The following is a 12,976-nucleotide window of genomic DNA, read 5'->3' on the forward strand; positions in this document are numbered from 1 at the left end:
GACTGCACAGCTGCATCCACTCTGCAGATCACAGATTTACCCCCAAATAATAGCACAACTTCAATGACCGTTATCTTGTAACAAAACATTTATTTCAATGAGAACTGGCATACAAAGAGACATACATTTATATATACAATATAATACAGTCACACATACAAAAATAATGTCCAGAGAAGCTGCAACCATTTGTAATTTAAACCTGTTTTTACATTTTAAATACTCAGCTGATCTTCCATTCCCTTCAGGTTTGAGAATAGATAGGTTTTGGATTAAAAGAAGGTTGATGTGTCGTAAGAGCTGCGGCATTTGATGAAGCGCATCCTAATACTTAAATCATGTGTAAGTGACTCGCCAGCTCATTAATGTTCTTAACTGAAAAGCAAATATTTACATTGCATGCCAGACATTAGATCTGCCATACTCTCCCCACCACTGATTTGTTTTCAATAGGCATGACAAAATTAGGAATAACCTTTTTTTCCAATAACTGATGTATTTTATTAACCTTGCTCCTTCTCCACAATGTCCAGATTGACAAGAGCTCATGGATGAGCCTTGAGATGTGAGGATTAATCACAAGAGCCTGCGTCACTACAAACAGTCCATGGAGTTGTCTGGCACCAGGCTGAGTGGAGGTGCTTTACCCGGGGTGCAGGATGGGGGCAGCATGGTGTTAGGTGCAGGGTCCACGTTCTCCGAATCCTCCATTTTCTCGGCACATCCTTCCCAGTTGATGTGAAATCTGGTTACACGTGGGTTTGAAGCCAGAATGTTTCTCTGGAGCTATAAAACATATGAAAAATAAATGCTTTTGAATTTTTTTGTGTCAAATTTCAGGATGTAGATGTGCATTTTTTTGTGAAATTCTCAATAAAAGTATCTTGAACAATCCTGAGTGTAGTTTTACTTCCCATGTTGTCATTTCCTATTGAAGTAAAAAGGGCTTTATGTTTATTTTACATGTGCATATCTGTTATAGTAATAATTATTATTATAACTATTACTAGCATAAAGATGGCTTAAAGTAGTTCACTTTCAAAATGAAAATTCATTTAATCCCCCTCTTGTCATTTTAAACCTGAATGACTCTCTTCTGCAGAACACAAAAGATGAAATTTTGAAGAATTATGTTAACAGCCCCCTATTCACTTGGTTACGATAGATGTGAATGTGGGGCTGTACTGTTCTGTTACCAATTTTTTTTTAAATATCTTTTATGTTCTGCATGAAAAAAGTCATACAGGTTTGACATGACATGAGCGCATGTAAATGATGACGACATCTTTCATTTTGAAGGTGAACTACTTAATTTACACGGAATACAAGCCACAACATTTGTATTACCTGTCCATAGTTAGGCTTAAGGGGAGGGTTCTCACGAAGCTCAGCATCTGTATATTCATTGTTAACATAGTAGCCAATGCGTATGAACTCCTGTCCTCTGTACGTGCATGTGATTAGAACAACAGTAACGCCCACAGCATCGCTCTCAGGTATTAGACCAGGGTTTGGAGCCTCCGCCTGTTGGAAACAAAAACAAATAAAAGACAAAAACTTTAAACAAAGGAAGGCGTACTATTATATGATTATTTCTGGGTGTAACCATTGGTGGACTAATTATCTGCAACAATCTGGAAATTCAACACAAAATTACATTACTAACTTTTGAGGACATTGATGTTGTCAATTCCAGTAATGGAACAAACAAGATGTGATTCATTAAATTAAGCAAAGGGGAAGACTTTCATGGTTAAAAAAAGGACTAAACTATATAGAAATGTCTGTTTCTTGCCTCCATTTTGTCCTTATTGTAGTTTTACAGCCCATGGCCACTGTATCACTGTATGCCTTAATTGAAAAATGTCATACAAGTTTGGAACCCTGTTCTTCCAAGTTAACGGCAGAAATGTCATTTTAAGATACATTTTAAACCAGGGGTCTTCGACTAATTTTCCTTGAGAGACAGATTCTAAAAGTATTAATAGGATACGGGCCAGTTGTTTTGTAGTTCTGTTATTTATTGTGTTTTGTTACTTTTATACTTTTTTGTCGCCGTTACTTTTAGATCATATATTCAAACATGCAGTCAGATATTGCATGTGCCTTTTTATGATATCTAATTTAAAGGAATGTTGTCTTTATCATTTTATTTTATATTCCTTAATGCATTATTTTACCCAAAAATAGAATTGCTGTTAACTTACAAACCCTCAGTCCGTCCAAGAAGTGGGTGGCATTGTTTTTTCAAGAAGTTATTTTTGAATATATTTGGTTTAAGTTAAAATCAAATGAGTCAAAACGCTAATACAATCCGCACTAGAGTAATCCCTGCCCCTTGTGACGTTAAACTGGCGTCTTAAAAAGTGAATCGGCAAAAAACTGAACGCTATTATCGCATCTTCGGGTGAGTTCCAATCGCACTCATGTGCCCCGCGCACTTAATAGGGCAGATCCTCTGTAGTGTGAGTTCTGGAGGGAGATGAACAGCCATTTAAATCATACATAGGCAATGAATGCTGCAATGAAAACAACAGTGTTCCTTTATCTGAGACAACCGTTCACGTGGTGTACCCTTCCTGCAGTAACTTTCAAGGGCACAAGACGCGGTTTGGTCCGCGACCTATCACGTCTGCAAACCGACTGCCGTGGCTGTGGATTGCCGATTTTAACGTTGCAAATAATATTACGTTTTCTGGACAGACAGATCAAATAGCTTTATAAGACGTCAGTATCGTTATGAATATAACTTTTTGACTAGCCCTGTTATTAACCTACCATATAATCAAACGACACTTTGAAAACATGTGACTATACATATATTATGAATAAGGATTTGTGTTGTGACACGGACAGCTGCTGTGGTTCTGGACAATACAAACTCACCATACACGAATGTCTAAAAGCAGTTTTATCTGAGTCTCTGTCATTAACTCACCTGAAACACAAACATGTGTCGCCCTGCAGGTACTGGGCCAACAAGAACAGAATCAAGAGTCTGATCGTATTCCTCACTTTCGGCCGATCCCACGTAAATAATCTTCCATTCGAGATCTGTGACAAACAATCCCAAAGACAGATTTAGGCCTTTTCTACCGCCTTATTAAAATAACCATCATATCACACACACATTCAATACGTGGAAGCAATAAGGAAACACAACTAATACATACTGAATAAAAATAAAGACTCCTTATTTGAGGTATTATATGCACATGTACTTTATTTTTGCATGTGCTGCACACAGCATCTATTTATCGGACAAGAAAAAGAGTGCAGCTTGGCACCAACAATGTACATGACGCTGGATGCTATTTACAAGTGCAAATTGTTGTCATTTAATTTACAGAAATGCATCTTCTATAAACAATGCAGTGCGGCTTTCCCGCACGCTTCAATTACCCGCCATTCTGACGTCACCTGGCGGAGTTAGCTAGCTTGCTAGCTAGCCATTGAAGAACAACACCGAAAACAGCACAACTTGCAAAAAGGTTTTTGAATAGTGAACGTCAACACTCACCCTCAGGGAGATCCTCCATGCACTCAAACGTTATTTCAAACTGAAACGGGTTTCTAAATGGACTTGGGTTGTCCAGGACAGCTACATTTAGCACTTGCACTTTTGCCATAGCTCTACTATAATACCGAGTAAATGGTGCCAATACACCACCAAAAATGGAGGACCGATGATTCTATAGGGGAACCCAAATACACAACTGACGTTTTAAATAAAAGCAACACTTAACGACTCGATTTCACTGGCTTCTGTTAGCTAACTAGCAATTCTGTTGTAAAAGTCCAACAGCGTGCACAACACGGTTAAAGCAGGGGATTGCTCCCAAATTAAAAGAAAGAATAACGCAAATTAGGATCTACAATAAAATTAAATGTTACAGAAAGGTCATTTGGCACAACCGACTGACAATACAACCTGTAATGTCTCCCGCCAGAGCTTTCAGGCAGCTCCAGTAAAGCGTCAGACGCAGCGGATTGGTCTGCGCGCTGATTGGTCAAGAAACTAAAAGTCCCGGATTTTTTTAACTTTGATTGGACAAGAGTGGCAGCGGTCAAAAGGGCGAATCCCGTTCCGGTATCCATGGCTAAAGTTCAGAGGTCAGCAGCAGGATTTCAATATTTAACACAAATACAAGCTTTTAAGGTTATAGTTCTCACTTTTTTTTATAGTTCTTTTTTTTTGTATTTTGCTTTCTCTTTCGTGGCCAACAAATCACAATCATAAATGTAGAACTAACACAACATCGATAATCGTGTTTTGTAATAGAACGCTTTTTTAATTTACAGTGCCAGTATATTAAACCAATAGGAGGTTTAGAATTAAATATATATTTCATATAAATAGTATCATTTGAAATTTGTGGTCAGCTACAAAAGGTTTTTAGAACAGGCAACAAACCTAGAAAGAAGATGAAAATATTTTTAATGGATGCCAAAACGATGAGGTTCGAATTCTGTTATTGGGATGGGTGCGGAACGCAGCAGGCAGTCGATTAGAACTGAGTGAGATTGTGCTTTGTTTGAGAGAAACGAGCCATTGCAGTATTTTTGTTGCTTTACTTAAAGTTTGATGGATATACATGTGTGTGGTTTCTGTAACAATAACACAAATAAAGACATAAGCATACTGAAATATACAGGAATTTACATATAACAAGGATTACTTAATATAAACATAACCATATCGTTGATTAGTGAATAACAACGACAATCACTGCATTTGCTTAAAGAATATAAAATAAATAACTATTTATCTTTGCCAACAGAGGGCGCCTCTAAGACGCCACAATTGCTAGGCCTCAACGTCCTAGGTCACTTGACCATACAGAGACGATCGCGGACAGATTAATGAATTTGTGTAATAACAAACATATTCACATTACAGTTTGCAATACTCAAACATCCGCAAGGTATAGAGACATGTAGATATTGACCCTTTTAACAGCAAACAAACAATATAGCCAGCATAACAGCCACTGTTTTACGAGTACTCGGCAACATGAGAAAAGTAATAAACTTAGATATATATGAACACATTACATTAATATGCACACACACACACGATAACTGAAATCTACATTAGGATTGAAATGAATGAGGCATGCATTAAAGATTGATTGATTGATTGATGATAACAGTTTGTTCAATCTGTGCACTTTTTTTTATTAACATTGTAGAATATTAACAAAAAAGACAATCATAGTTTAACATTCACAACCAACCTTAGCTTACATACAAATATTAGAACATAATATTCATATCATTCCTAAGTACAATGAAGACAGTGAAAAAAAACCATAAATAAACAAACAATAAATTAAACAAAGTAGTGGAGTAGGAAGTTATTCAAATTATAAAACCAAAATCTTCCAACACTGAGTACAAATACACTGCTTTAGGACTTTTTCACGGTCATTAAATATACTCTGAATTCCTCCTTGAAAGCCACTAACCGTGGAGGAATTTTGAAAAATTTACATTCGTGTATATAAAATTTCAATAAAAGCAACACATTATTAATTACAAAAAATAACTTTTTATCGTTAATTAATAGTCCAAACTTAATAAGTTCCCACGACAATATCAGCCTTACAGGTAATCTTTGTTGCAACCAGCTCAACGCATCGTTCCAGAATATGGTTACCAAATTGCACTGATAAAATAAGTGTTCAACCGTTTCTATCTCTACCTTGCATATTTGACATACATTTGAATCACCAACGTTAAATCTTACTCTTAAAAATTATTTTGTTGGATATATATGATTCAGAATTTTAAAATGCACCTCTTTACATTTAGGATTAATGGGAAATGAAAGAAACACAGTCCTAATTTTACACACATCGTTCTTCTCATAATTACGAAAAATATAATTTCTCAATACTGGACCAGGAAAACAATGTTGTATTAAACAGTCTCTTAAGAATTTGTTGGAACATTTTCTGTCAATAAAACTTACATGTTCTATAATAAGTGCTTGTAGTTTAGGAGTTATCATTAAATATTTAAACTGTTCTCTCACTAATTTAAGCATCGGAAATGGAATACTTTTGATAATTTTTTCATACATTTTAGAGGAGCAACTTATATTGTATTTACCACAAAAAGCATCATAACTCAGAATATTTCCAACATTGTCCATTATGTGATAGTGACCATATGCCTTTCTGCCACCACTCATCAATAAACAAAGATTTTCTGTTCACAGTTATACATCTGTTGTTCCAGATTGACATATTATGAGGTCTAAAATTATGCTTGAAAATCAATTTCCAGTATAATAATACTTGTTGATGGAAAACAATCTGTGCACTTGCTGTGCTGTCGACCGCTTCCTCCCTTGAACGCGGCGCTCTGATGACGCGGTACGTTTTGATAGGCGGAAGTGACACTCGACACCTGAGCCTTTTTTACAGATGCATTTGAAATCACAGTTGCTCTTTATTTTATATTCCTTTGAAAAAATTAATTCCCAAAAAGGGAATTATTTTAATATTATCATCAGAAATGCTGGGTCTAATTATCTCATCAAATCGCATGTCTTTTATAGAGTCACTTTATTAGAGAGCCAATATAAAGTATGTTTGAGACAAGATGAATTAATTATCAACAAGATATTCTGAATTCTGCCATTTCATCCATAGACGTTGTCCATATCCACGGCTCAGTGTATATAAACAGTCATTCACAATTCTGTAGGGGTTCATAACAGTAGTCTTTAACCAATTAAAAATCTTCTAAGGACAGATTTAATTCTTTTTTGACCAAAACGTTTGTACATTAATAGGTGTACATTATCTTGTTTTGATTATTTTAAGTATTGGGCATCATATTATAAGATATGGCCACACAGTCAAGTGTCTGTCTTAAAGCAGTTACACAATATTATTGTTATACAATATCTAATAAAGTGAATATGAGGAAAATGTCTAAATCTCAGTCAATTATGATTTTCTTCGTTTTCTTTGTGTGTGTCGCCAGTAGACCACCAGTCACTCAGTGGTTAACAGTCTTCGAGATGGAAGGGATTACCGGATTTGAGGTATTTCAAGAATTCTTTCACTTCTTCTAGATCAAAGGTCCATCTACCGCCACATGAGGTCGCAACACTTGTAACAGAACATTAAAAATGAACATTAAGTTACTGATAACAAAATATGTAAGATTGACGAGAAAGAGAAAGAGTAACAGAGAATACATATTGATAAAACTCTATAAAGCTTTATAAATCAATTTCACTTATATTTCATCCATGAAAATAGTCAGATACAGACGGTAACTGTAACACACAGTACTATCAGTAGAAAAAAGAGTGGTATTTTAATAATGAGGCTCGTAATTGAATTGATCGGACGCTGAGAGCTGGTCGAGAGAGGAAATGAGTCAGCAGCGCATCGCTTCAGTGCGCAGGTGGATGTTTGCGCACAATGGCGAGTCTGTCTCTGCCACAGGTAGCGCTGGACTCAGGTATTGAAACACGACACTGAACCATGTGATCAACGACGAGAATTTAGGAAGAAACTCAACACATCCGTAAATACCGCACGCACAGGACTGAAGAAGAGTTGGGTTTTGAAGAATCGTGTTTTGAACTATGTGGAGGATTAATAAGTGTCGCGGTAGTTTCGGTTCAGATCCTGACTGCACCGGTGAGGTGACGCGGAAGCGACCTGTGACCAAATACTTTGGATCTGTATCTTACATCCGTTCAGACTCACTGCTTGGATAATATCTGAATAGAGGTATGACGTTGTATGTATATGTTTTTGTGTATTGTATGTTTTCTTAACAACAGGTGGAAGGAGTGCGTGTTTAGTCATCGGAATAGTTTAAAGGTGAAAACGCGCAGAAATATCTGTTACGACTGGTCGGTTACTGAAGACAATTAGTCTTTGTGAAGCTTTGCTAATATTTAAGAATAACAATACACACAGCGCAATGTACTGTTTATGAATCTTATATTGGAGTAAATATGTGCAGTAACCTCTCAAGCTTTCTTTTTCTTAGTAGGGCCCACTTATTTAATAAAAACTATATAGTAATGTTTTTTATAGGTTCAGTGATTTTTAAGTAAGTTTATTCTACTATTTTATTTATTAGTAAAAGTGAAATCTCCTTTTCTTGATCATCATTCTTTATATTGTAAGCACTAGAAATGATCTCATTTTGAAATCAACTTCAGATTTTAACAGAAGTTTCTACTCTTCTTTTGCAGCTCGCCAGAGACGGATAAGGCTATTTTTATGCTTTTGATCTCGGACATGATTTATTGACCTGCGATCCACCCTACCCAGAACATCAGCCCCTTCTGGTTGAGGGTAGGGGTGACTTCTCAGAGATGATTCGGCAGGTTGGGTTATTGGCGGCCAGTTTTCTGCTGCTGTTTCCCAGGAATGCATTGGGCCATGGTGAGTCATTCGCTCCACCTCTACAGCCGTGTCTGAAACTGAACCTTCTGTTCAAATGGAGAACATCCTGATTATTCACTGCATTCAGATAGCTCATGATAGTTACATCAGATTGATCTTGAACACATAGCGCAGGCTTTGTAACACACCTATAATCTTGAAAACACTTCAGGCGAGCTCACACATGTTGGTCTGCGGCAGAAACATGTCAAGTATTGTGGGAAGCTGGTAAAAGTATTATTACACCCAGTTAATGTTAAATCCAAATCCTTTATGATGGAGGAGATCTGAATGATTTAAAGTACCTTACAAGAACATAAACTCTGTTTTCATGAAAGTTTTAGCACGTGAGGATTCTTGTGGAAATCAGCTTACATGTCTGTGATTACATGGAATTTCTTTGGTATCGATACATTCATATTTTTATATTTCATTGCGAGTCCTCCAACAAGTTCGGTTTTCCTTTAAAGTTAGACTATCTCCGTCCTCTTGTGCCCTTGAGGGGTTATTGACTCATGTAAATGATTAACATTTTTACTTTTTCTTCTGTGTCCTCCCAGTCGCTCTTTCTCTCCTCTGTGTGTGTTTCTGCTGTGATAGCTTTAAAGGTTTAAACATTACTTTTACTCCGGCCTTTGAAAGTGTGATATTTAGGCTAGTGGAAGCTCAAGTCAATAGTAAACAGACTGTATAAGTGCAGGGATCACGAGAACTAATATATAAGCTTTTACCAAAGTTGCCAAAACTGTTAGTGGTATAAGGTTTTATTGGGATTGATGTTTTGAATGGGACATTCACTCTGTTCATGAAACCTTTAAATCATACCAGATTGTTTACTAATCTAAATAATCTTTCCTCCTTTCGGAAAATTTTCAGACCCACTTATCTGCAGGGTCACACTTCATACATTTATATACATATACATTTGATCATTTTTCTTATTTTAATGCACAAAAAAGCGCATCTGAGCCTTCACTGAACAATTTTCTGTTCATGTGAAATAATTAACTTAATCACAGTTTTTTAACATATTTTGTTTAAACAGCCAATATCTTTTAGTTAACACCAGACGCCAACAAAGCACAAGCTTTTGTTATGTAGCAGAGGCAGGTGGAATTGGCTGGAGGTACATTCTCACTCTACAGAGCATGTATTTGAACAAACATTTGCATACCCACGTGAATGCAAGATGAGTCACCATTATTTTGGTCTGTTTTCCTAGAAAAGACAGATTGTACATTTTAAATGTGTATATCTGCTAAAAGGTTCATGTGTCAACCAGCATATAGCGCTCAAAGCTTGCATGCATCTCTGTTAGTTCAGTAATGAACAGTCAGTGCTGTATTTCTCAACTCATTTTCCGATACATTTCTTTGCACAATCCACATTTTACAGTTTTCTTTGTTGACTTCATACATTCCAGACTAATGTAAATTCTCTCATGAACCTTTAATATGAGCTTTTAAAGTGTGAACTACAGAAGCACGAAACGGACACATGCTAATTGTCACACAACAATGAACAATGGAGGAAACTATTTACATTCCTATATAAATGGATAAAGCTTATTTTAATAGCTATGCTTTTGTTTTCACAACTGTGTTATATTAACATTTATCGTGAAGTCATAGGTCACCCAAAAATGAATATCTGTTATAATTTCCTCACCCTTTTGTCATTTCAAACCTGTATGACTTTCTATGCAATTCTATCGTGATTATATATCGAATGGGGACCAGTTAACAACATTTTTCAAAATATCTTTTATGTACTGTGGATGATAGAAAGTCATACAGGTTTGAAATGACAAGAGGGTGAGAAAATGATGACAGAATTAAAATTTTTGGGTGAACTTGTCACTTTCAATAACAAAAATAACATAATTAAACAACCACATAGACTTGAAACTCAGAATGAATGACGAGGGTCAGAATGAGGGATTTGTAGAATTGATTTTCACCTCAACATCTTTTTAATTTGCAGGGGAGAACACCACAATGCCTAGTAACACTACAACTACAACCCCCAGCTCAGTAAGTAAAGTTTTCCTTAATGTGTCATCATTTATTTTATTTATTTATTTGATGTCTATCATCAAAGTTTTACTTCCGTTATGTGACCAGCTGTTGGTAAACATTTTATATGAATTTAATTTCAAAGAACCAGAACTAGGTCAAATTCAGCATTTTAAAATACGCTTCTCTACGAGAGTTTTGTGGAATATGAATTGATACATTTGATTGATAAAATTGATCATTGATAAAAGTATCAATTTACTAATCTGGAATACAACATTTTATTTATTAAACTTTTTTGTTCAAAAGAAGTTTTGCAACAAAACATAGTATAATAATTTCTGATTCATTATGTGTAACTATTTCATGATATGTGTGTGATATGATTCACTAGGTGGTTTACAGTGTGAAAATTACAGACAGGGATTATTTTAATACTGGACTATGGTTTAGTTCAATTAGAATATTTTAGTTGTTTTCAAAAACATTCTTACAAAAAACATCACTGTGTGCATTTTAAGACAAAGCAATTGCACTGACATATTTTAACATCGTGAGTGGTAGTCTGGGACTAGACTCTTAAAAAAAGCTTCTTCTATGTCATAGACGAACCTCTTGGTTCCACAAAGAACCTTTAATGTCAGAAGAACATTTCTGTTTCACAAAAGATTCTTTGTGGCGAAAACAAGGTGCTTCAGATTATCAAAAGGTAAGAAAGAGATGGTTCTTAAAAGAACCTTTGATTCAATGTTTCTTTGTGGAACCAAAAATGGTTCTTCACAGAGATGTCATGGAAGAACCATTTTTGGTTCCACAAAGAAACATTTAAAGCACCTTTATTTTTAAGAGAGTTTGTTTAAACCCTGTCCAGGAAACCAGCCCAAAGTCTTCCTTCATTATTGGACATAACATTTAATATGATGTGTTATATAAAAATAAAATACACGGAAAATTTTAGTAGAGTAAGTATTCAAATTAATTCGACATTTTCATTGGGTGACATTTCAAATGGATTAGGGTTACGGTTAAAATCAAATGTTTCTAGAAAATCCTAGAACTGATACAGCATTTGCACATTTCAATAAATGAAAACCAATAACATGTTTACAGTGTGCTATCTGAAAACATCTAATCTAGATCAACTTTTCTCTTTGTCCAGGGCACTAATGTTGTGGCTATTGTAGTTCCAATTGTGGTCGGGGTAGCGCTGGTTATATTGGTGGGGGTGCTGTTGTTTCTGTTCTGCGTCGTGAAGAAGAAACGTCAGACGGAGGGAACGTATCGACCCAGCACAGAGGAGCAGACAGGAGCCCCCAGTGTAGAGACACCGGATGCCCTCAAATTACCCAAAGAGGAGAGACTGATTTGACACACATTAACAGATGAACTAAGCACAATTTTCAGAAGCACAGGGCACAGATTTAGCCGTGTTGTGACTAAACAAAGTGAGTATGACCACTTGGATGAACTCCAATATTCACCCTGCAACAGACAACACATTTCCCAGTAAATATATAAACTTTGGAACAAAAGAAAACAAATATACTGAAGAACCTGTTTCAGAGAAGACCACACCTGCTGGAGCTACGAATTATAGAATTGCACTAACTTTGAGGCATTTCAATCTTGGAAATGGCATTTGGAGAATAGGAAATTTTGTAGACTGATCTGCTTGTGCTGATTCCTAGCAATGATATTTCACACTAGTTTTAGATTGTTATCTAAAACGTACACGATTGTTGATCATTTTTTCAAATATGCATTAGGATGTCTGCATTTACATTTATGCAATAGCAAGATGATTTTATGCGATGCATTATGTCAATCCATGCATTTCCTGTACATTGAACCCTTGACAATGGTGTCTAACTGTAGACTTCAGCAACAATATTTCAAGGTGCATTGATTGATTGACATGATTTACCTGTTATATTTATTCATATTTACTGTTTATAATTATTCTAATGCTAATCCATAACTGTGATCGAAGCGACAGAGATTTCTACTTTAAAGAGGTGTGTCAATCTAGAAAGCATTAGACAGTATTGCTGAAGGCTGTGTCTTAATATTGCTTGCTAAGAACAAAGCAAGTCTTTATCTAAAGAAACACGCCTGTTCAATTCCATGTTTTCTGGAACAGCGCTCTCTAGTGGAGTATTTCAAGCAGTTACCACATGCTGTCATTAACTTTATTAAGCACAACATTTCCAGAAATTATGTTTTAAATTATGATTGTATAAATTAAACATGTATGCAAACCTACAAAACAGAAAAGACCATAGTGTGTTCCACTTAGAATCAGCCTTTATTCAGATTGACATTGACAAAGTCACAATGTTCAGAAAGTCTTCACAGTTAAACTCACTTGCATTGGATGAGGGGAAGATTTGAGGTCGTGCATTCACAACATTCAGAAACACAAGTCAAAAAGTTCACGGTTTATTAAAATGTCACTTGTTTTCAATGCATACTGAGAATGACAACTCATTTGTTTGTTCTGGAGAGCATTGTTTTTTGCCATGATAAGAATGAAATGTG

At 35.7% G+C, this 12,976-nt stretch overlaps 2 protein-coding genes across 3 annotated transcripts; one reads left to right on the top strand and one right to left on the bottom strand.

The window, feature by feature from the left end:
• Positions 1 to 61: 61 nt before the first annotated feature.
• Positions 62 to 4,004, bottom strand: asf1ba (anti-silencing function 1Ba histone chaperone). Of its 2 annotated transcripts, none has more exons than XM_079456296.1 (4): positions 3,521 to 4,004; positions 2,939 to 3,054; positions 1,348 to 1,524; positions 62 to 786 (listed from the first exon to the last, which is right to left on the bottom strand). In XM_079456296.1, exons 1-4 carry the CDS (start codon positions 3,627 to 3,629, stop codon positions 595 to 597), a joined length of 594 nt encoding a protein of 197 aa, XP_079312422.1. In that variant the 5' UTR covers positions 3,630 to 4,004; the 3' UTR covers positions 62 to 594. The 2 variants fall into 2 exon arrangements, with proteins under 2 accessions (XP_079312422.1, XP_079312423.1); XM_079456297.1 differs by having other exon boundaries at positions 73 to 928; positions 3,521 to 3,996.
• Positions 4,005 to 7,093: 3,089 nt separating this feature from the next.
• crb3a (crumbs homolog 3a) lies at positions 7,094 to 12,908 on the top strand. The gene is made up of 4 exons (XM_079456459.1): positions 7,094 to 7,757; positions 8,231 to 8,423; positions 10,407 to 10,456; positions 11,598 to 12,908. The coding sequence occupies exons 2-4, from the start codon at positions 8,354 to 8,356 to the stop codon at positions 11,805 to 11,807; spliced, it is 330 nt and encodes a 109-aa protein (XP_079312585.1). The 5' UTR covers positions 7,094 to 7,757; positions 8,231 to 8,353; the 3' UTR covers positions 11,808 to 12,908.
• The last annotated feature ends 68 nt before the right edge of the window (positions 12,909 to 12,976 follow it).

Source organism: Barbatula barbatula, assembly GCF_947034865.1.
Source record: "Barbatula barbatula genome assembly, chromosome: 5".
Classification (NCBI taxonomy): Eukaryota; Metazoa; Chordata; class Actinopteri; order Cypriniformes; family Nemacheilidae; genus Barbatula; species Barbatula barbatula.